Below are 24,851 nucleotides of genomic sequence, written 5' to 3' on the forward strand. Positions count from 1 at the left end.
AGGCTGAGTCAACCTTGAGCAGGCTACCTGAAACCAACTTCTGTTGGGATCGAACTTAGGTCGTGAGCAGAGCTCATAGTAATTCTTTGAGGTGAGCAAGGGTAGGATTAAGATCCAGGTTCGATCCCGTCTACTTTTGCATACTCTTTACCATGGTAACACAAATTCTCAGAAGAAAATCTGAATTCTGTGGCCTATATTAACCATGCAAATTAAGCCAATTTACATAGATTTGTTTGTTTTGCATAAATTATTCTGCTTATGCTAGCCGTAGGAGGGACAAAGCTATAGTGTTTTCAAGTTGTATCCCTGTTGACTAAAAAGCCTACTCTGCCCTCCTCAAATTTTGCAGATTACACCACAAACAGCCCAAAACGTTTCCACTCCTTACAGCTATCCTGGGAGGGTCTGCAGCTAGGTTTGCCAACTCTATCTTGGGAAATTCCTGGAGCTTTGGGGGCTGTGCCTGGAGAAGGCAGAGTTTGAGGCAGGGAGGAAACACAGTAAGGATGTGATGCCATAGAGTCCACCCCATAAACTCGTCCCTGTAGTCTGGAGATTAGTTTTAATTCCAGGAGAACTCCAGACCCTACCTTTGAGGTTGTCTGCCATAGCTGTAACTGACAGAGCACATGTTTTGCATGCAAAAGGTCCCAGCACTGTCCAGTAAAAAGGCAGCAGGGCTGTGAAGGGTATCTGCCTGACAACTTGGAGAATCAGCATTAAATAGGCAAGTTGTTGGTCTGACCATATAAGACAGTTCAACTCATTTTACGAGTTTGTAACAGGTAGGTATCTGAACAAGTGACAGTCCACAAATATTTGCAGGGCTTTCTAGCTCTTATCACTACTTTCAGTCATTCAACATTCTCACAATAACTGGGCTGTACCAGCACAGGAAGCAAGCACTTCTCTGCTCAGCTTGCAGTCATTTCAATATTGTTCATGCAGGATTGCCATAAGAAGACCCTCCGAAATTAATAATTCTCACAATGCAATATGGATGCTGGATCACTGTGTCTCTGTCATGAACATCAGTCATAAACGTATAGAAGTATACCTGTTAATAAAATCAAATTAAAATTAATCCTACTAAGAGGAAAAAATACATACCAAGATGTCCAAGCAAGCTGCTTTAAGTAGCGTGATCTGATCTGCAATGGTCAAACTTGTAAAACCAGGCAACCGTTTAGCAAATTCCACTATTTTGATAATGCACTTTGTAGCTAGTTCACTGAATTTGTCCCAAAGCCCAAGGTCCAGTCGAACTCTATGATCAGCGCTAGAGTTCTGGAAAGAACAGAATGAATCAAATATCAACTGACTTCTGCAGCATGTTATAGCTGAAACCACATAAAATAACAAATGGAGAAGGCAGCCCTTCTAAAAAACAGTTCTATTAACAATTTGCAAAATTTCATTGACATTTGCTGTTGGAATGCTTTTGTCCTTAACTGCGCCCAGTGTTCCAAAAATTCCCTTCATGCTTCTTTGTTGCTTATGATTAAAGGCACCATCTGCACCTAGGATAATAATGAATGTAACCATTTCCAAATTCCTTTGTCATCTTTTGTTTCCTCCAGTTGTACAATGACTTCATTGAGAAGTATCTTTTTACAGCCGCAACCTAGGAATTAAACTGAGTGGGAGTGGGATCTAGGTTTCTCTGTCTGGGAAAAGGAGTCAAATTTTGTCTTATGAGGGATCATTTCTACAATATGACATTCTTTTTCACATGCTAACTGTCTCAGCAAATTAGTTCTAGCTAGTTTCTCTTCTCCAGGGTTCGGCAAAGGTTTTACAGCTCTCTCAGAAGTCAATTACCATAGAAAGAAGAACCGGTGATATGATGATGGAAAAGAACCATGCGTGTTATTGGAGGGTGATCCCATTGTCTCCGGGTACAATGTTCATTGCTTGCAAGGAATTCATCTGCCACTAAAAGATATTGTCATAGCATCTATTTAAGGCCACAACATGCAACTATTAAAGTAGCAAACTTTCTAGCATTTCAGTCTAGTTTTATCCAGATTAAATTAAAATTATCCAGCATAGCTTCTGTAAAAGGAAGTTCTGTCTCACCAACCACTGAGTGTCCTCTGAGAGAGTTAAGAAACACATGTGATCTTGCTGACATTATATACTTAGAGCTCAGAAAAGCTTTTGATAAAGTCTTTCTCCACTGTCTCCTGAATAAACTCAGCATTCATGGGATAAGAGGATTGAGCCCTCTTATATATCAGAAATTGATGAGTGGGGACCCAAAAGAAAATTGTGGGGAGAGTGAATCCCATACCCCCCGCCTTATCTCCCTTCCCTCTCCCTTTCTCAAATAATCTTCCATGCCCTTTCTCCTGCTCCTGTTCCCAGACCATCTTACCTACCTTCTTTTCTCCCCCTTCATCTTTCTCCCCCCCTGTATATTTCTCTACCCTTCCCTTCTCTGACAATTTACCCCCTCTTCCTCCCACCCTTATTCATCAATATTTTCCCCTATCTCTCTTTCTCCCCACCTCCCCTCCTTACCTTAATCTCTTCAGCTGCGGCTGAAGTCTGACCAATTCAAAACTGGGGGGGGGAAGGTGAGTAGGCAAATGGGCTCGTTCTCGCCCCCCCCATCTCTGTAGCTACCAGCTCAGCTGCCCTTTAAAAACTTCCCCCCAGCTTCTAATTGGTCAGACTTCAGAGAGGAGGAGCTGTGGAGTTGTGGGGAGGGGGTGCAAAGAATCCCCCTCAACACCCCCCAACTCCAGCGCTGCTTCTCCCTGCTTTCTGACTGAGTAGAAAGTTTTAAAGTTTTAAAAGGGCAGCTGAGCTGGCAGCTACAGCGTCGGAGGTGACAAGGAAGAAGAAGAGTTGATTTTTATATGCCGACTTTCTCTACCACTTAAGGAAGAATCAAGCGGCGGCTTACTATCACCTTCCCTTCCCCTCCCCACAACAGACACCCTGTGAGGTAGGTGAGGCTGAGAGACCTCTAACAGAGCTGTGACTGGCCCAAGGTCACCCAGCTGGCTTCATGTGTAGGAGTGGGGAAACAAATCCGGTTTACCAGATTAGCCGCCGCCGCTCATCTGGAGGAGTGGGGAATCGAACCCGGTTCTCCAGATCAGAGTCCACCGCTTCAAACACCAGTCTTAACCACTACACCTCGCTGGCTCTGGAGCCTCCTTGCCCACTTGCAGGCCTCTGCAGTCACTGCCCACTTGCTGCTCCCCACCCAAAGCACCAGCTCTCCCTGCCACCAGCTTCTTCCTGCCCCCCCTTACAGTGGTGGCAGTGGCTCTCTCAGCCACCTGCCAGCTTCCTCACCCACTCTCAGCAACGGCAGCAGGGCCCCAGGAAGCTGGCGGGATCGCTTGGAGCTACCGTATTGGTAGCAAGGTCTTCAAGGACTGCCACGTTAGCAGCAGGGCCCTCAGGAGCCACCTGTGGCAGTGGCAGTGGGAGCCCTGGGAGCCACTGCACTAGCCACAGGGAGACTTCTGGTAAGTGATCTGCAAATATCCAGAGAATAGCCATTTTCTCCAGGGGAACTGATGGCTGTCACCCAGAGATCAGTAGTAATAGTGGGAGATCTCTAGCCACCACCTGGAGGTTGGCAACCCTAGTTGACCGCAACACTGGCCAGTTTAAAAATAAAAGAAAGGGGCGCCCAAATTTATTGGTAGGCTTTAAAGTCCCTCAGCAGGCCTGTGCACGAGTAATTTCCTGACAAACAGAAGCTGTTTTGAGACCCCTATGTGTTGTGTATAAGCTTTGCCTAGGAAGAATAACAATAGCAGGCAAAACAAGACATTCCTGGAACCATTTCCTTCACAAGGTGCAGTCTGTGCTTCTTATGCAGACCTTGCAGAAATGAATTCTGATGCTGAGATTTTTCTTGCGGGTTGTTCGAGGACAACACCGGGCTTAATCTCCACTTTGGAACCTGAAATAGTTCCTTTAGTTGGCAAGTACATTTCCTTAAAGCTGATTTCATATTATCCTCAAGAACCCTGGCAAAATACTGCATAAGGGGGTGAGGAGCAAGGTCAAGATGTTCAGCCATTCAGGTTATAATTAAATTGAATTGGCCGCTTACAGGAAAAATGGCAGTACACAGAAATGCACAGAGAAGAGCCTTGAGCAGGAAATCCTTGTACAATGGGGTATCCATCTGGAAAGAGGATACTGCATGAAACCAGCGAGTGCGAACAACATTTGATGGGGACCTTATGAGCTTTCCTTTATCATCCCCCCCCCACACACTGCACCAGGGAAGGTTGGCATGGCTGCTTTTAAACTGATGCCCTGAAGCCTGAACAAAAATGTAAATCCAATCGACTGTTAGGCAAACCAAGAGGTAATTGGTAAAATACAACGTGAACTCATTCTTTTATCGCCCTGCTTGCAACATCCATAGGGACTCGGACTGAAAACTGTTATGTGTTATCTTTACGAACACTGCAAACAGAAAGCATTTTAGCAGTTTTTATTTGGTAATCTGAGCCCTTAACAGTATTGTTGGAAACAAGCACATTTTTAGCTACTTCCTTAATATGGAAAAAATAAAATGCAGCGTCAGTATTCATGCACAGGCCGAAAGATAAAATATGGAATTAATATAAAAAAGTAGGCGAGAAGCGGAAACTCCACGACTCACTCTCCATGGGTTCTGAGAAGTATCAAACTGGAGGACTTTAGCTGGATGCTTCATTGCGGTGAATTTACTGAGTGCTTTTTCCAACAGCATTCATGCGTGCAGTTTAAGGGCCACATTTCCCATAATACTGCAATGGAGCACATATGGTAGAATAATACTGTAAGACACCCTAGTGGCATTTTTATCTGCGGAAAAGCCCAATCATGCTGTAAAATCCAATTACGTGGCCATTTTTTTATTTTATTTATTTTTTATTTTTCATCTCAATTGATCCCTTTTGGTTTGGTCTGAGGCACTCTGATGCTTCTCTTACTCCGAATGCAGAATATAATAGAGCAACACAGTAGCAGACTCCATCCCGCCTTTAGACTCTACTTCACCAGCTGAACAAGACTCCTAAACACTCAAGCGTCATTTGATTAAGGCAAGCCAACACAGCCGCCAAGCCAAACACAGCCCATGTATGATCCTTAGGCAACCTCCTGTACCTGCTACATTTATTCCTGGGACTGGGGAAATGGAGCCTTTCAAACATTTTGCAGGCCCCAAGACACATATGACCATAAACTTTGCAGGCCTGGATCAGAAGCACGACTTTTTTTTTTTTTTTGCAAAACAAGAAATGCCCATTCATCTGGTGACAATATTTGAGCCAGGGTCTCTCCTAGACTTACAGTCTATACCATAATACCACATAAAGTGTAGCTTGTTAATGATGACATGCTCAAAAAGCCTAATCAAGGGCCACAATTTCACTGACAGCTCAGTGTACTCAAAGACCACAGAACTCAATGCTCTGTGGTCCCTTTGATACACAATACTTAACACTATGGAGATCTCCACAAAAACTCTGACTTTTGGGTGAAGGCTAAAAAATGACACAGATCATACAAGCCATTGACATCACCTTAAAACAGTTTGGCTTGAAACCTGCTAAACATTTCTATAGGTGGAACAGGGGTGATTTTTGCTAACCCCACATGCAGACTTTTGACACCCACAGATAATGTTTCCTGGTGGTCTCCAGGAATGGCAATTGAGGGGGGGCATTACGAGCTGAGGTGGGGGTGGGAGGTGAAAGAATCACATTCCACTGACTGTTCACTTTGTGGCCTTAGCTGGCCTTCCTCAGCTAAATACCTAAGAAATTCAAAATGGGAAAATGGTCCAATAAATGTATTTAAACATATTGTTCAGTGAACAAGCTCCTTCAATTGTACTTTGAAGGCCCTAAAATACCAGTTCAGGCTATGGATGGGTTTTTTTTTGGGGGGGGGGGAATACTCCCATAATTTATAAAGGGATTCTATTACCCAACATAGCAAGAGGATGGTATCAGATCTTTGTTAATTTCCCCTGTTCGAATCCAGCACCGCTGGTCCCTGAGTCACTCCTGCTCTCATCTACATTTCTCACAACTTGGATCATACTGGCACATATTTTGGGAGATGTTTTCTTATCAATGCATAGATTTATACTACGGACTTTTATATCCCTTCCAGTTTGATAAACTTCTGTGATTCCGTAACTTAAACCCCACCAACCCCTCATCTTCTTTACCCATTTCCTAATGACTCCACAGAACAAGTCTTACCGTAGTGTATTTACCCAGCTGGCAGAGTGAAGGGAACGTTTCCTGGTGGGCTTTCCGGATTTTCTCTGTGAGATCATCCAACTCGGCTGTCATTTCATAGTTCTCCATAAGCTCCTGCTTCAAAGGCTCCTTCTTCTTTTTGTTCCTGTCATTTCTGACAGCTGGAGGCAAGAATGGAGGCACTTCAGACACATCTTAGACTACCCTTACACTATCTATAGCAGTTCTTCGTTGTGGCTATAAACATTAAAAGTCAAACATACTGTGCACACGGAAAGGAAAAAACAGGGGTGTGGAGGGGGGAGGCAGTTGTGAATTTCCTGCATTATGCAGGGGGTTGGACTTGATGCCCTTGGTGGTCCCATTCAACTCTATGATTCTATGAAATTTAGTACAATGTTGGTTAACCACATAAGATTAACTGAATCAGGTTACAAATCTGTCACCTGCAGGAGAAAGGACTTTCTTTTGTCTGAGGAAGTCTGAAGGTACATGTATTGTGAAGTGTTACGTTTGACCATTGAATCATCTTATACTTTGTACCATCCATATCCACCCATCCTCTCAAATATTTATTAACACAATTGGATTGAAGAAGCACTATTGTGGAGAAAATAAACAGGATTCCTCATAGTACCCGGACATAGTTGCTGCCCCTTTCCTCAAGGCCACCTCTTTCCCAGTGCCTGTTTCTTTCACCCCTTTCTCTTACAGATAGCCATACGACAGGCCAGACAAAGAATATCACTCTGCTTATTACAATTCCTCTTTAGCAAAACACACAGAATGCCACTTGTTATAAATTGTCTAAGGTATGTGTGCTATAAACAGCTTCCTCTTAAAAGCTGTATTTGAGTATGTATGCCTGCCTTGTTGCAATTTCCACTCCTGTATAAGAATATGCCCCTTGGTGACCAATCATCACTGTATTACCACTAAGAAGTGGTACCTTAGAGACAAACTGATTGACTGCGCCAACAGCTTCTGCAGGCAAAAAAGCCTATTTCTATGAAGGGCCTGAAATTGTGGTGGGGATATGTGCATGGGTTGAGGCACAATGGAAGAGAAACCAAATTAACCAGGTAAGAACTGGAAGGACTAACAATGTGAAACCCCTTTTGAAAAATGGAGTGATAAGCATACCATTAACACAATGCATAACTCGTCCCTTCCCCAACAACAGTGTAACTTTATACCCTTGAAAGGAATGGCATAAATTAATACCTTCCTGTTGGAGTCAATGAAGAACCCCAGAAAACCACTCTGTGCCTTCATGTCTCTCTTTGCCCCCTCAAGCACAGTGGAGTAATGGATTCTGGCCAACTGCAGCCAGTCACAGAACACCTCAGTGATTAGTCTGAGCCAAAGAATAAAGTTCTCCTACATCAAGACATGAGGCTGCATCACTGACCATATATATAAAGAACAAACGGCATTTAGGGAGGGGACATTTTGCACAGATACCCATAAGAACATAAGAACATAAGAAAGGCCCTGCTGGATCAGACCAACGTCCATCAAGTCCAGCAGTCTGTTCACACAGTGGCCAACCAGGTGCCTCTAGGAAGCCCCCAAACAAGACGAGTGCAGCAGCACCATCCTGCCTGTGTTCCACAGCACCCAAGATAATAGGACCCAACAGCACAGGACAAAAACAAATGGAGGGTAGATGACTGGTCTCCCAGCCTCCCCCTGTTAAAAGGCCAAGTGTACAGAGCACTTGAGCAAGGGGCCCCCTCTCTCATCCCCCAGGGCATTATAAGGAAACTGTGTACTGTCTTAACAACCTACATTCAACCAACAGACTATGTTCCAATTAAAATCTTTACAGCAGAGAATAGTTGTTACAATGATTACATTGGTTTTTGTTTTTAAATAGGGCAAGCTCTTCTCACAGACATTTGGGGAATGGCAGTGAGACAGTAGGGACCTACCATTGACTTGTAGCTCCCCATGGGACACCTTTGGTACTGCTGGGTGCCCTCCCTTGCATGGGCAAGTGAGGAAGGGGCAATCTCAAAGGCTTGGATTCTGGACACTAACTACAAAGGACATCACGGGCTTTTCTTCTGTCGATTCCTGGAGTCATGTGGTTCTATTTCTCTGATCTAGTCCTACTCCTTTTCCCTGACGTATCTGATCTGTTGTCAGCCTGCCTTTTGGGGCATCCTGCTAAGCCCTGTCGAGGGCACTGAAAAGCCCCTAAGACAGGACCTGAACCTCTGTCACCTGTTTCCTTTTGTACTGCAAGGGCAACTCACGGTACTGCCAGCTCTGAGCAGTTTTGTTGTCTATTCTCCCTCATGCATGAGATCTCCTCACCTCTGCCCTGTAAAATGATGCTTCCTTCACAGGAATACAAAGATGTTGTGTGCAGTACTGAGGAATTTGTCTGTGAGGAGCCTGCAGGAATTGAACTAGGATGCCTCTGGTTCTCTGTGCATGCCTCTTAACACCCCCATACAATGATGGATGCTAAAGGAAGGAGTGCAGTGGTCTCTTTGTGCCTCTTTGGTTGTGCAGCACACATGGTGCTTCGTACAGTGCTTCCTGGTGGCAGATGTGCCAGGCACAGGTAGATGTTGCTACATCAGCTTTTTTTTCTGCAGCTATTGTGAGTTTGTTGAACATCTGATCCCAAATGACATTATGCCAGCATTACCCCGGCACAGTTGGAACTATAGGATTGCCCTGCTTGGCGGTTACATCAAATCCTACCCCATTTTCAAGAGCAGCAAGAATCCTGCAATCAAGCTCTAGTTGCATATATTTCTATGAGCTGATTGACACATTTGCTAAACATAAGGACTCGGCAGTTATTCAGCTCAATAGCTTTGAACAGCTTGTGGAACACAAACACCTCATTTAGGGCAGTCTTGTGAACTGCTGCCAAGAACTCCCTGAGACGAGCTGATTTATACGGGAAACACTTTTTTGCTGCTTTTTCTGCTGCTGGGTAACCCTCTTGGTTAGAATACTCTTAGAATTTTGCCACACAGTCTGCACCCTTCTGAGAAAGGCTGCTTTGAACGTGTGAGCTGAACATCTTGTGTCCTGCAACATTATGAGGCATCTGCGTTGATGAGAACCCTGCAAGCTAAAGCATTTTTAATTCCTACCTTTTAAAAAATGCAACTGTGCTGTCCTTAAAAACAGAGTGACAGGTTACTGTCAATCAAGTTTAAGAAGTCAAATCTGGTGAAGCAACAATCAGCCTGGCAAGTTAATGAAAACAATGGAGTGCGATATCCAATTTCGAAGGAAGAGCTTCTGGATTACAAAAACATTAGACATGTTCCAAGAGAGTGTTCATTCACTGCAAAAGTCAACGGCAAGACTCTTCTGCAGAACAGGGAATTAAACAAACACACAAAACCAGTAAATTCTAAGCTAGTGTTCCCAAAGTGGCTGTAATGGCTGTGCAGTGCAAATACAGAATATGTGATTATGCTGTATATTGTATTTTATATAAGTTATATCTTCCCACAGCTAGTTATCTCCACACAAATCCCTAGTGCGAGTTCATAGCCTTTAATGAAGTCACACCAACTATGAATCTAACTATTGTATTTAACGCGCCTAGAGTAATGTTGATATAAGAATTCCTTACTTTTATAGCCATTACTAAATACTTAGGACTCAAGCATTGCTATATTTCACAGTTTTTACTGTGCATGTTGGGAATGGTATGTACAGAGGCAGTCTGTTAAAAAACAGGAACACTGGAACACATTCATACCGTATTTTTTTCCCTTTTATATTTTTTGCTCGTTTTAAATTATAAGACCAAGTCATTCTCAGTTCTGTTATTTTCTACCACACCGCATTAATAAAGGACTGTAAATTTAACACCTACATTCTGCTTAGGATAGCTAATATGAGCCAGTGTGGTTAGTCACTTATAACTTCTTCCTATCCTGCTTTATATCAATAGTAGCTTCTTCTGGATGACTTCTCAAGGAAGTGAGGCTGTAGTTTTTAAAATTAAGATGACTGCCTTTAGTTGGATAGATGGCCAGAATTTGAAACGGTCATAGCTTATTTACAGGCAAAGTTGGTTTTATTTGTAATACCTATCTTGCACGGTTCTTTTAGAGAAGACACTTCTAGGCCAGAGGTCCCCAGTGTGGTGTCTATGGGTTCGACGGCACCTGCTCACAACTTTCTTGGAGCCTGCCAAGTATTCATAGGAAGCAGGCAATGGCCCGGTGGGACTTTTGCCTAACAGGGCTTCTGATTGGGCAAAATCTGACTGTCAGGGCAGATTCTTAAAAAGTTGCTTAGGCAACAGCTGCCACCACAGCACAATGATCTTCACTGCCGGGAAAGTTGTGTGCAAGACAATATTTTTAAACAATATGCTCATTAAAAAAGATACCCAGTTAAACAGAGCTTCTGCCTGAAATATGGAAGAGTTCCAAGAGAGTGTTCATTCACTGCTAGAGTGAAACTGAAACTGTGTTCAGTTTTGGGCTCCACAATTTAAGAAGGATGTAGACAAGCTAGAACGTGTCCAGAGGAGGGCAACAAAGATGGTGAGGGGTCCGGAGACCAAGTCCTATGAGGAAAGGCTGAAGAAGCTGGGTATGTTTAGCCTGAAGAGGAGAAGACTGAGAGGGAATATGATAACCATCTTCAAGTACTTGAAGGGCTGTTATATAGAGGATGGTGCTGAGTTGTTTTCTGTTGCCCCAGAGGGTCGGACCAGAACCAACGGGCTGAAATTAAATCAAACGAAATTCTGTCTAGACATTAGGATGAACTTTCTAACAGTTAGAGTGGTTCATCAGTGGAACAGGCTTCCTTGGGAGGCGGTAAGCGCTCCTTCCCTGGAGGTTTTTAAGCACAGGCTAGATGGCCATCTGTTAGCAATGCTGATTCTATGACCTTAGGCAGTTCATGAGAGGGAGGGCATCTTGGCCATCTTCTAGGCATGGAGTAGGGGTCACTGGGTGTGTGTGGGGGAGGTAGTTGTGAATTTCCTGTATTGTGCAGGGGGTTGGACTAGATGACCCTGGTGGTCTCTTCCAACTCTGTGATTCTATGTATGTCCCAAGCTCTGATTCTCCTGCCACCCGCGTGTGGGGGATCGCCAACTCCAGCCCCGCCTCCAACCCCCCCCCCAAAAAAACTCTCACCAATGCCGAAAGGGGCCTGGCAACCCTAATCTGGGGGAAGGAAACAGTCTCAGTTCCTAATCAGTTACTATGTGGCTATATATTAATCTTGGCTGAACTATGATTGCAATAAATAAAGTTGTTAATCAGGTAGAAATATGCTGAAAGGACAGGGCTATATTTATTTATACCTGGTTTTTTTCCCCAATGGGTACCCAGGGCAACCCATAACATAGCTCTCCTCATGTTATCTTAACTTCCACCACCCCGTGAGGTAGGTTAGGATGAGAGAGAATGACTAGTCCAAGAGACACCCAGCAAGCTTCAGTGGTAGGGTGGGGATTCAAACCTGGACCTCCCAGATCCTAGCCCGGTACTACACTGGCTCTGTTTCACGGAGGGACCCATTTTACTGGACACATGGTACTATGGGACAACACTTCTTCTAGCTTTCATTTCCTCAAAGTTAAGTAAAGAGGCTGGGATGTCTGTAGTCTATCCAGTTTATTTCAGAACTTTTTATGCATAGTAATCATGTACAGGAGAGAACGATATTGAAGTGATGCTACAGTCCCTTTTAATTTTAAAATATATGGTGAGGTCATTTGTTTAATACACTCCATTAGAACAGTATTGCAGATACTATGCAGTCTTTAAGAGACTTGTCAAAATTGTTTTTGAAAGGTATATAACGTTCATGAAAATCAGATACTCCTAATTGATGAAATGGCTTCAGGCAGTCTTCAGATTAACAACCCCATTTATGACCTCAGACAAATACACAAGGCGCTGGTTAAGCTATAAGTCTTTCAAAAGTACCTCTGACAGGCACAGCTTAGCAATGCAAACATCCTAAATGAATTTGCGCACTAATACAGAGAGATTGATATAGATATAAATATAGACTGATATATTTAGGGATTTGACATTTAAAAGTATTGGAGGCTTTTAACATTACAATATTAAATGTACCGGTAGTAATAAATAATAAAATAAAAAGTTAAGAGTACCACACATTTATTCACCTTGTGGCTATATATAAGGAAAATCACAGCAAAAAAACACTCAAAGAAATTTACCACATAAAAATATTTATTTCATGTTGCACCCAGAATGTAGCCACATAGTAAGTCCACAGATGCAAATCAAAATTAAGAGGCTGGCACACAACAGAAGACTAATACATTTCTCAAGTTGTTACTTTTCTCTAGATTAGGGCTGCCAATTTGCAGGTAGAGTCTGGAGATCTAGAATTACAACTGATCTCCAGATGACAGAGATCACTTCTCCTGGAGAAAATGGGTGCATTGGAGAGGGACTCTGTGGTAGCGTGGTGTAGTGGTTAAGAGCGGTGGTTTGGAGCGGTGGACTCTGATCTGGAGAACGGGGTTTGATTCCCCACTCCTCCACATGAGCAGCTGACACTAATCTGGTGAACTGGATTTGTTTCCCCACTCCTACACATGAAGCCAGCTGGGTGACCTTGGGCTAGTCACAGCTCTATTAGAGCTCTCTCAGCCCCACCTACCTCACAGGGTGTCTGTTGTGCAGAAGGGAAGGTGATTGTAAGCCGGTTTGATTCTTTCTTTAGGGGTAGAGAAAGCTGGCATATAAAAACCAACTTTTCTTCTTCTTATACCTCTCTGAGGTCCTTCCCCTCCCCAAAACCTGTCCTCCTCAGGCTCCACTTCCAAATCTCCTGAAATTTCTCTACCTACAGCTGGCAACCCTACTCTATATGAAGGATTATCATACTCAAAAGAAGCAAAACTAACCAACATGTTCATGCAGAGATGTAACAATACACTGTGTTAGTGTACTGCCCTTGCCAGTTTCCTCCAACAACATTCTGTTTAGTAGAAACCCAAAATGCTATGCATCACTCAAAATGACACCATACAACATACACAGCATCTGCACGTCATCTTTTCTAGGCCATTTCAACAATACAGTAGGTCTGAACGCTGCCTGGTTCTAATGGACTATTCATTACATAATTGTTGCATATTACTATAAACTTGATCTATTATAGCCTTCAGTACTGTACATTAAATGACATTGAAAATTAGATTATTCTGATTAGCAGAGAAGCGAAAAAAGTATTAAACATCTGTAAGCTTTATAATCAATCACTGTATCCGTATGAGTGCAATAAAAATCAATCAGGAGCTAGTGCATTTAAACCTAATTTTTTAAGCATGACATTTTCATCTGAGTTTCTTTCTTTAAATGTCACCCTTTTCTACTACAGTGATTGATTCTATCCCCAGGGATAGTTAGTGAAACGAGAACAGTTTCAACTATTCTATGGAAACTCCTGGACCACATTTTACCCCCTAAATATTAAAGTCACAGCGAGCAAAATGTTTTCCTTTCATGAATAAAGAAATAAAAGTAGTAATTGTGGAGACACAGAATTACTCAGGTCAAGCTGTACATTTTCATGGCCAGGACTCTATGCATTTTTAAACCTACTTATGCATCACAGTGAACTGCTTCTATAAAAAAATACAGAATAGATTACTTAAAATAATAAAAATAAAAATAAAACCACAAGCACTGTACCCTTAGGAATGATAATCTAACTGCAAATCAAACTTGGTACCCCTGCTATTAAGGAGAAGAGATGACTAGCATGTCAATTGGCATGAGGAATTCTATGCTCTTATCCAGGTTTGCCTTTTGTGTGTGAGAATGTCTGCATTTCCTTTCCTCAGCACAGTGCCTTTAAAAAAAAAAAATGCTGGTACTCACAATGGTGACTTGCAGAGAAGGTGACGGGGCAGCCCATATACTCTGTCGCACCCACTGAGGGCATCATTATTGACCACAACACTGTATATCATCTGCCCTGCTGTGTTCTCTGCACTCCCATCTATTGCCTCTCTGCTGGCCTCTTTGTGAAGAAGCTGGCAGAAAAAGTGGTGGGTGGGACTGCAGAGAAGACAGTAGGGCAAACGATATAATCTGCTGCATCTTCTCTGCAGTCCCTCCTGCTCCCTTCTCTGCTGGCCTTGTTGTGAAGAGGCCAGCCAGAAAGAGGTGCCACTACATTGTACTGGTGCATACCAGCACCCCCCCACACACACACACAAAAACCCACACACACACAAAAAGCCCTGCCTCCACATGTAAATGAAACTGAATTTAGAATGTAGACTTTGGGTGAGGAGAGACAACCTCGAGCGTGATGGGAAATGGTTTGAATATTCAAATGCACTTTCGAAGTATTTGCTTTCAGGGCAGAATATTAAAAATGGTCCCAAAAATCAACCACAGAGCAGCTGACAGTCCGTGCAAGGACAGTGAAAGGACCGTGCATGACTCTAGTGCAGCGAGCAACATAGCTACATGTTTTGCTAGCTGGATACAACTTTATAGCCCTATTCACAAGTAACAGTGAAGAGATGTGCAATCTGTGTACAGTGTACACTTGATTTTTCTTCACACTGTGTTGGGTAATTCTCATGTTACCTTCAACACATGTACAGCTGAACATGTAGTTGAAACCCCACATTTATCCAGGCATTGGTCCCTAGTTAATTTGCAAAGGGAATGTGCATTGGGTTTCTTACAAACAGATGAACACACATGCAGGTGTGATGTACGCATGTTCACTGTGAAGTGACCAGGGCTTATGTGTTCGTTCATTGGGATTCTTTTAATCAGGTCTTATTTACAAGATAAAAGGATGCCTCAGAGGCACTTTTCTCAGTCCTTATCCTTTGCATGAGATTCTGTTTATTAGGTTGTAAAGTCCACGCGTATCTTCCTATCCACAATTCAATACTTATAAAGGTAGCTTTTCTAATGAAGCCTACATCACACAAGATCCTTTGTTTATTCAGAAACATCCACCCTCGCATCCACCTCTTTAGATATGAACTAATCCCTTGAGTATGTAAACCAATCAAACAAGTTTTGTTATCGTAAGATAACTATATTCCAAAAGAATGGGAATGCAGCAAATAAGGCCCAGCTTCTCACAGAATGGGGAAAATGGTGCAGAAGTCTCTTTGTTTCCATCCTATTTGTAATTACAGGTATGGTCAATATTTTTGATTCACACGTCACATGCTTAAAGCAAGTGCTTACTTATGCCTACTGAACTCTTTATTTTCTCTTCGACAACATATGATACTAGAATGAGAAACATAATCATATTATCACTTTCTCTGGAATGATTTTGGGGGGTGGGTGTTGGTTTTAAAATATAATGATTTAATTGTGACTTATAAGCCACTTTGGGACCATGAGAAAAAAGTGGAATATAAATATTTTAATTAATAAATAAATTATAAGGTAAGGGTTATGTGCATGGTCTGCAGATCCATGAGTGTTGAGGTTCCAGATTCACAGCTATGAGAGATAGCATTTCCTAAGTACAGAGGTGTCTATATGTACACAGAGCCTGGCCTAGTTTACAGGACAAAACAAAGCTGTGTTGATCCAGAAATTTGCATACATTTTGAGAGATGCTTGATTATGGCCTGATTACCAAGCACACGATACAGAACCGCCAATTTTAACGCCAGTGTCCATACATACTTCTTTAAAAATATGGATATCCTTATTTTTGGTATAAAACTTTCAAGGTCGCTGCCCAACAAATGAAGCATAGTGTCAAGCAAGCAACTTGTTTTATTATTAAACAACAAATAAAAAAAGCAGGAGCAGCAGTAAAAGAAAAAGCATAATCCATCAAAAGCTCAGGAGTAAATCTGGAATTTGGAAAGGGATTTCTCTAACTGAGATGCCACCACAGCAAAGTAACTTTCTATAATCGCCACTTATTTAACCTATGAAGAAAGGATTATCCAGAGAAGATCCCCTAACACAGGTCCTCAACCTTTCCGAGCCTGCAGGCACCATTGCAATTTGGACACAGGGTGGAGGGCACAACCACGAAACGGCTGCCGCAGGAGGCAGCGCCAACCCCAAATGTCAGGGAGTGAGGTTTTGCAGAACTAACGACAAACTGAGATTCTGCCGAAATGTTGAAGACAGGACACCTTTTAAAATGAACATATTGTTTCAAAATATTTTCTTGCATACACAGCTTACTGTCACAGCAGGGCCGGTGCCAGTAGTTTTTGCGCCCTAGGCAAGGCTAACTACTTGTGCCCCTCATTGCTAACCAATTTTCAAAAACAGATGTCTTGCAGAAAAAATAAAAGCACAAAACTTTTAATAATTATATTCCATAGCACTGCTGTAGTACTTACCTTTAAATAAAATATTTAAATTGTCAATTGCATTTTTTTCAAAAAACTAATCTGTTTAAAACTGTGCGCCTCAGGCCAGTTCTGCCCCCCTCTGAGGACTGTGCCCTAGTTCGCCTAATGGTAGCACCGGCCCTGACTGTCAGTCACTCAATGAAGATCTTTGTGCTGTGAGGGTAGCTGCTGCTGACAGCCAATCAAATCTCAAAAGCCAATCAATGGCTAATCAGAAGCCCTGCTGGGTAAAAATCCCATCTGGCCCCACCCACTTTCTAAAAAACCCTAGTGGGTGCCACTGGCACCATGATGGGGACCCCTGCCCCTAGCATAATAGATCACAAGTACTTCAGAAAATATGATCTCAAATGATATAGAATTTGATAGTCCAAAACTAGCAACCCGCATCCGTGATGACCAATTGACAAGGATAGACAGATTGACGAGGATTTGATAGATTGGCCAGGGATCCTGGAAGTATTTTTTTGGCCCGCTTCTGGGCATGGAGTAGGGGTCACTGTGTGTGGGGGGAAAGGTAGTTGTGAATTTCCTGCATTGTGCAGGGGGTTGGACTAGATGACCTCGGTGGTCTCTTCCATCTCTATGATTCTACATATTTCAACTGGCCAATCCCAATCAACAATCTGGCTGTCTTGTCTGGAAACAAGCATTTGAGTAATCCTTAAAGTCAGCCCCACACAACACACGTGTGTGTAAAGTGCTATCAAGTTGCAGCCAACTTACAGCAACCGTGTAGAATTTTCAAGGCAAGAGATGTTCAGAGGTCGTTTGCCATTGCCTGCCTCTGTATCACGATCCTGGAATTCCTTGGAGGTCTCCCATCCAAATACTAACCAGGGGTGACCCTGCTTAGCTTCTGAGACCTTACAAGATTTGGCTAGCCTGGGCCATCTAGGTCAGGGCACAACACATAGTGACATTTTAATCTGGCATCTGTCCTGCCTATAAAAGTTCTGTTTCTCCTGGTGACTTAAAAAAAAAAAATTCTAATTTTTCAATGGAGAAATTTAAAATCCAGTCTACTCATTTTTCACATGCTTAGTGCACAAAAAAAATCCCAAGTTTTACCTTCAAACCTTCAGACAGAGGCCACTAAAAGGTCATTAATATGTTGTCTCATCTAATCTCGAATATTCAGGTGCCCTTTGGAGCTACCTTCTTGAAGCAGGTGCCCTTTGGAGGTACAGTCTTGAAATTTGGAGTACCAATCCCCTTGGACAGCTGATTAACTAAAATAAATATCCTAAATTTGACCTTTCTATCACACAGCACCCAAAGGCTGGTCATGTGAGAATGTATTAACATTACATTAATGTCCCCTGCAAGCCAGGAGAATGCCTCCTAATTTGGAAAAATGGAAGTCTTTGGAGGTCAGCAGGTCTGTTTATTGGATTTCTGAAAAGGAAAACGTTGATGGTTGAATGAGTGCATCGGCAAGCAGTTCACATCAGTTGATAGATATCAGCTTGGTTTTACCTGCATAGTTTTGTGCAGATAAATCAGGTTGTCGTTCTATATGACATTTAGCATACAATGCTTTTAAAAAAATAATACAACTAAAAAAACCACCAGGCGACAGCCCTGTTTTACTGCAGATCTCTTTTATTTCACTGACAAATTCAGCTTTGTCATGCTCTCAATCACAATGTTTTGTTACATCTTAACAAGAAACAAGGAGCAGGTTCAAATCATTCATGCAGTGCATCGTTCTTATTCCAGATGCAAAGTTATTTTGTGCGATAACAGCCATTTACTGCAACCAGTTCAGACAGCTGCTTCAGAATGAACATAATTAGGCTTCGCCTCTATTTTGTATTAGCAGTTATGTGAAATTAGGGCTCAGACAAATGTTAAACAGAGAACCCACTACACCATGCTGGCTCTCCTATATAGCACATACCTTAACCTAGGAATTATTATAATGCTCTTTGCAATAGTATAGCTCTGGAACATAGTCATTTCCAGGGGAAGGGCTGCGGCTCAGTGGGAGAGCAGCTGCTTGGCATGCAGAAAGTCCCAGGTTCAATCCCCGGCATCTCCAGTTAAAGGGACTAGGCAGGTAGGTGATGTGAAAGACCCCTGCCTGAGAAACTGGAGAGCTGCTGCCGGTCTGACAATACTGACTTTGATGGACCAAGCATCTGATTCAGTATAAGACAGCTTCATGTGTTCAAAAGCCAATCAAGAACAGACACTAACCACTAACATCCACTGAACTTTCAAAAGATTGTGTATATGAAGGGCTTTGCACAGACTTCTGTCTATCAACAATTAATGACTGATTCAGTGCTTTCCTTAACCTTCTCAGAAGTTAGAATGCAGGGGTGGACTGCCATTAAAGCCACTAGTGAAAGTCCTGGTGGGCAGATGGCCTGCTCCCCAGCAAAGGGACCACTTCACATGGAGCTGGCCAGGGTAAGGGGGCCCCTGCACAGGGAGTGACGCCCCAGACTGTGGTCTACCAATAGTCAATGATCAAATCAATTTTATCCTTGAACTTTTAAAAAGGTAGAATGCAGGGGTGGCCTGGCCATTAAGGCCACTGGGGAAAGTCCCAGTAGTCCCAATGGCCTGGGGGCTGCCCCCCCCCATGCAGGGGTCACCTTACCCAGGCTGGCCCCATGCAAGGTGAGACTCGCCTCTCCCACAACAGTCCTTGCCACCAGCCAACCCATGTTCAAATACCGTTTTATTAAGGGTGCCGTAATGGGGGATATAATTAACACTGACAGAATCCTGGAACTGACAGAACCAATTTTAACTTCTGTCAAGTATCAACAGCAGTTTACAAACTGCACACTTTTGCCTGGCATCTCTTTGCAGCTATCTCAGTTGACAGCACACAGGAGCAATATCAGTGAAGAACTGTCTTGAGATTAAGCCTTTCTTCTCCTGCTGTTTCTATGTCAGCAGCAGCAGCAGTAACATAATGCACATGCAGTTCAACACACAATCTAGGGCTGCATTCAGATGTCAAAAACAGGAGTTTGTCTTACTGGTTGCCCACAAGTCGTAATTTTAAACCACTCTTGTTTGTGACATCTGAATGCAACCCTACTCCAAACATTTATGATCATAAAACCATTCAACAGTAATTTTTCTGACTCATCTTGCTGTGGCTCAACAGGAATAGTCAATAAACAGTCAATAGCCAATAATTAGATTTGTTTTTAAATGCTGCACTTTGACACAGAGGTCCAAATATTTCATATCCGGGTTTCACCTACTCACTTCTGTTTATAACGGCTTGGATTAAAAAAAAAATTACTGTGGGCACAAGGACTTCATCCGCTGGGGGCAACTTCTTTGCATCACAGCTCCCATGGCAGCCGAAAATGTCCTCCAGTCCTGTTCTGACTCTCAGGAACAGGATAGGGGGGCATTCCCGGTTCCTGCATGAGGAGGGAAATGGGATTTCAGTGAGCAGAAATCCTTGTCTCTGTAAAAAATACTGTTCTGGATCCCAGTCAATATTTTCTAATATACTGCAGTTATCCTGATGACCCACAAACTTGAAGGTGTTTTGAAGGCCAGTCTAATTTATCAATCACACAAGTGGCAGACCGGAAGAGATGCTTCTTTCTTGGAAACATCACATTCTTCAAAAGAAGAGCCATTTTTACTGTTGATTTCAAATCAAAGTGATTTCTGGAGATCTGGATAACTTCCCCGGCAAGAGTTATTGCACATCAGAGAGCTTATTTCGATAAGGAAAAGAGGCAGCCGTTCATCATACAGTTAACTCGACAGAATGAATGCTTTCTACTTGGATTAACTGACCCAGTTTTTTTTTCCAGACTCCTATATGGAAAACAAAAGCTCAAATTTGGATATTATATAGAATGGAAAGCAAAGGGCTGGGTGTTCTGGCTCCCCAAAGGCAGACCCCTTTTAGTACTGGCTGGCTGTCTGGTTTCAACAAGCGGTCTCTAATTAGAAGGGATGCTGCTTCATGAGGAAGCCTAAACCGGTAGAAATTTACATCACAAATGACTGCACACAGTATGGTATAATTAGGCATAGTTAGGAATCTCTGCTCCTGCAGGAGATAAATGCATGGTTGATCCTGCTATCTCAGAGACAATCTGCCAAATCTCTCTGTTCCTTTACTACTCCAAATTGAGGGGGAAGTATTTCACCAGGGAGGTCTGCTAGTGCAAACTGTAATGATTAGAGCCCTTTTATTCGTTATTAGTAGCCTGGAAGCTGGTCATGGCATTTCGTACTCCCTTCCATTATCATACTCCCCAAGAGAGTCAAGGTTTATGTCGACAACACTAACCATACTTAAAGCTAACCTGGAGAACTGCTTGATCAGAATTTGAGCCAGCTTTCAATCCTAGTCTCAAATCTCGATTGCTATGTGAAAATCTTAACCATGGTTAATGTTGTTGGTGCAATTTACACTCTGATTAAAGCAAAAAAGGGGGATTTAGTTCTGAACAAAAAGTTACTAGAAAAAGGGCACATTCAAGTCCATGGCCCATCCCCCAAAGACTCAAGGGAAAAGATGTCTTCATGATGTATGCATCTGGTGAACTGTGTATCAGATAAGTGCCTGTCATCCTTGGCTTCCTGAACTGAAAATGCTTTCTGTGCTATATAGCAGTGGGTGCCAGCACTGGAGCAAGGGAATAGTTTTTTCCCCTTGCAATAGTATTGGGAACTTATGCCAAATGCTACGCCCAGCCATCTCCATACAATGGGCAGAAGCTAAGTATCTATAGCACACAACTGCAGCAAGCTATCTAGCCCAGCTGTGACTTTGTTTAGATCCCGCAGATCCCAAGCATCCAAATGTGTGTGAAAAAGCACATATACACCCTCCCCCTGTATATTCTGTTTTACCACTTTCTTCCCCATAACAACTTGTGGGGAGGATCTGAGCTGAGAATGGGCACACTGCCTCTGAGCTCATTCTTCTTTCCTCCAACAGTTGCTTCCCTTTGCCCCTGAGACAATTATTGAAATGAGGGAGTTACAGTTCCTACCCTTCCTCTGTCCTACTGCCTGATATGGGCTCCCAGTACATCTGTGCATGGGGGGGGGTTACTTTTTTATTTTTTTATTACTAATCCAGGCCTAGAGATCAGGTTTTCAATATGCCTTTCGTACTGAGACATCTCTCCCCCCGCTTGTCAAGTCACAGTTGACTTATAGTGACCTCATAGGGTTTTCAAAGCAAGAGATGTTCAGAGGTGGTTTGCCGTTGCCTGCCTCCATGTCATGACCCTGGTATTCCTTGGAGGTCTCCCATCCAGATACTAGCCACAGTCAGGGCTGAGAGTGTGTGACTAGCCCAAGGTCACCCAGCAAGCTTCCATGGTGCGAGTGGGGACCTAAACCTGTGTTTCCCAGGTCCTAGTTCAACACCTTAATCACTACACCACACTGGCTCTCGAGACAGGCCTAGTGATACAATTATGAAAGACAGCATCTGCATGACTTGAACAGCTGGTAAACAAGCAGTCTTTTCCCTGGGGCATTTTCGTTCTAAGATAACCACAGTATTCACTGTGACTTGCATGCTATGAGTAACTAGTCATCAACTGGCCTGTCTTAGCTAAGACAAAGCTGCTCTGCCTAGGTCCTCTTTTTCTCTCCTGAAATGATGAAAAGGAGCATTCCTGGCAGGATACAAGTAAGGAGAGCACACTGACAACAGACACATTGCCAGTAGTCAGTGAGTATAACGGGATGGAAGTGACCAGGGATAACCACAAAGGCCTAATGAATGAGTGTGGGCGGCCACCCCAGGGAGTTGTGACATGGAAGGTCTGGAAGCAGCAGCTCCAATTTAATTGGATTGTAATAAATCTCCATCAGCCACCTTTGATATCCATCCATATTGAAACTCGGGAGTAGAAATCAAATAAGTATATATTAATAAATCCAAGTTCAAATAGGAAGCGTTCCTTTTATACTTGTTTAATATTGCGAGACATAAAAATATTGTCCCATGGCTATAAAACAGCAGCAAATGCCACGTATATGGAGATAATTTTACACTCTAACTAATTCCAACTAATTTTACATTCCTTTTGCTGTTAGGAGCTCATTCATCAAAATGTTACTTAAGGCTTCCATTGCTCTGATTCAGGCAGAATGTGCTTTCAGCTCCAAGCCTCCCTGATCCCCGATTACTTCACCAAGCCATCACTGATCATCTCGGAGCGCACCGGTGGGGGAGGGGGGAGATAAGCAGACTTGCATGCCTGTATTGCAGTCATGATCCTGGCACATTTGTCTTCATCTACTGGCCTCCTCTGGTAAGAATCTTGCTTCCTTCTCCACCCTGAGCAAAGCTCCATGTTGAGAGCTGGATATTATCTGTGATCCACCACACCAGCCACAGCAACCCGAAGTACTGCTCAAAATCTTTTTTCCCCCTTTCACTTCATGCATGGACATTACTTTTTAAGGTTTTCTAAAGCTTAACTCCCAACTTCCTCCTACTTTTCATATTCTTCTACAAAGCAGGGGGCTCCTTAGGTTTGCAGAAATACAACCCAATTCCCAAATGGCCCCAATGTGCAGATTTTGTCCCATGCACTGGGGCCAAGTTAGGAATTGGATATACAATGCATTCTAGATGACCTCTTTCCCTATTTCCCATGTTGACCTCTACTGTCAATGGACAAGGCTTTTGGAGGTATCCTTTCTATGCCAAGTCTGAATCAAATGACTATACAAAGAATTCCCAGTGGATGCTACCAAACTTTGACATCCCCACCCCCCAAGAGGTCACGGGTGTCAGGTAGGTATCATCTGGAAGCAATGCAAGGCCTTTGGGGAGAAGAAAGCATTTTATTGCCTGGAATGAGCTTGGGAAGGAAGGGTTCTTTAGTGTCTGAGTTTTAAAAATATTTTAGGCACTTTACAAATACACAAAGATCATGTGTTTCTAATTGTTACCTGCCATGAGCCTTTGGGGACAGATTTAGCTGAAAAGCTCAAATAAATAAAGCCATAAAATGGAAGATCAGTCTCAACATTCTTCAGTAAAAGGAAGCAAAATGTAGTAGCTGAAACATGCTGAAAGCCCCCAGATGCCTTGAAAATACATTTAGATCACTTAACATATGATGTGTTCTTGAAGTCTTTCCCTTAGGAGGATTCACACAAAACCACTTAGTCAACATGAAGCATACCCTCTACTAATGAGAGATGTTCAAATTGGTAAAGTTGGGCACAGTTTTGGTGTGTGCTAACATTTTATTTGCTTGGAGCAGTGTTTAAAAAAGAAGGGGGAGGGGAAGTAGGTCAGTGTGCTTCCCTTAAATCTTTCTCTAACTTCAGGAAAAGTGCCTGTCAGATGACCAGCCAAGCCTGTAATCCACAATAAAAGCATGTTTGCAGTCAAGCTGCACTTTTTGCCAGGGGATATGAGGAATTCCATTTAGGTGTAACTCCCAAGTTTAGGCATGCACCTCGAAAATGCAAATAATCCCTTCATAGCAAATCCATTTGCGTGTCTGCGATATAAGCAACTTGTTACAGATCCAGGAGACTTGAGACAAAATCCCAGAGATAATTAAATCCTCGCAAGCCTTAGGCACTGCCTGTAGGACTTTGAGCTGCAACTTTTAAGAAGTCAGCTTCAGAACCTTTTTGCATGTGACTAATGGCCTTTTTACAAGAAGCAGAGTTAAAACAACAGATACCTTTTAAAATAATTATGCTATTTCTTTGACAAGGAGAAGGAAGAAGACGCGCAGAATACTGATCGCGTTGGCAAGAGATGAAAACAAGGCTAAGGGCTCAATCCAGGCCGCCATAGACACAGCATCTTTCTCAGGGAGATCCCTAGAGCAAGACACGATTCCCCTGCCCGGTGCATGTTATATATAAACTCTCAGCATGCCAGGCTGCTTTGGGGGGTGGGAGGGCTGCATATGCCTCCCACATTGCTGTCCATTCTTCCCATCTCAGGAATGTACGCATGATTCCTAGACCAAGCAGAAATATGCACAGCCTTCCTATTCCCCATTACGGCTTGATGCACAAAACTGATAGCTCATGTTGTGGGAAAAGGGTGAATAGGAGTCTGCTGTGCCCTATGGCACCGGTCTTCCACCTTTCTAAACTTGGGACTCATTGAGCTGCAAGAGCATGACATCAAAGTCAAGAGACGGGAAGGGCTGTATGTAGCCTGGTATAGGAAACACAAGGCAAGCATCAGGAGGTGTACCACACTGAGGAACGATGCAAGGGTTCAAGCTGTGGAGGACGCCTCTCCACTGCTGAGTAATCTC

The 24,851-nt window shown here is 43.0% G+C and overlaps 1 protein-coding gene across 2 annotated transcripts in view; it reads right to left on the minus strand.

Annotated features, from left to right (window-relative positions):
* Nucleotides 1-24,851, minus strand: part of RARB (retinoic acid receptor beta) — a 233,296-nt gene that overhangs the window by 13,715 nt on the left and 194,730 nt on the right. For both annotated transcript variants that reach the window (XM_056857879.1, XM_056857878.1), the window contains exons 4-5: nucleotides 6,240-6,400; nucleotides 1,114-1,290 (exon numbers count right to left, since the gene is read on the minus strand). In XM_056857879.1, the coding sequence (XP_056713857.1) occupies nucleotides 1,114-1,290; nucleotides 6,240-6,400 (338 nt within the window). The remainder of the gene's footprint in view (nucleotides 1-1,113; nucleotides 1,291-6,239; nucleotides 6,401-24,851) is intronic.

Source organism: Euleptes europaea, chromosome 11, assembly GCF_029931775.1.
Source record: "Euleptes europaea isolate rEulEur1 chromosome 11, rEulEur1.hap1, whole genome shotgun sequence".
Classification (NCBI taxonomy): Eukaryota; Metazoa; Chordata; class Lepidosauria; order Squamata; family Sphaerodactylidae; genus Euleptes; species Euleptes europaea.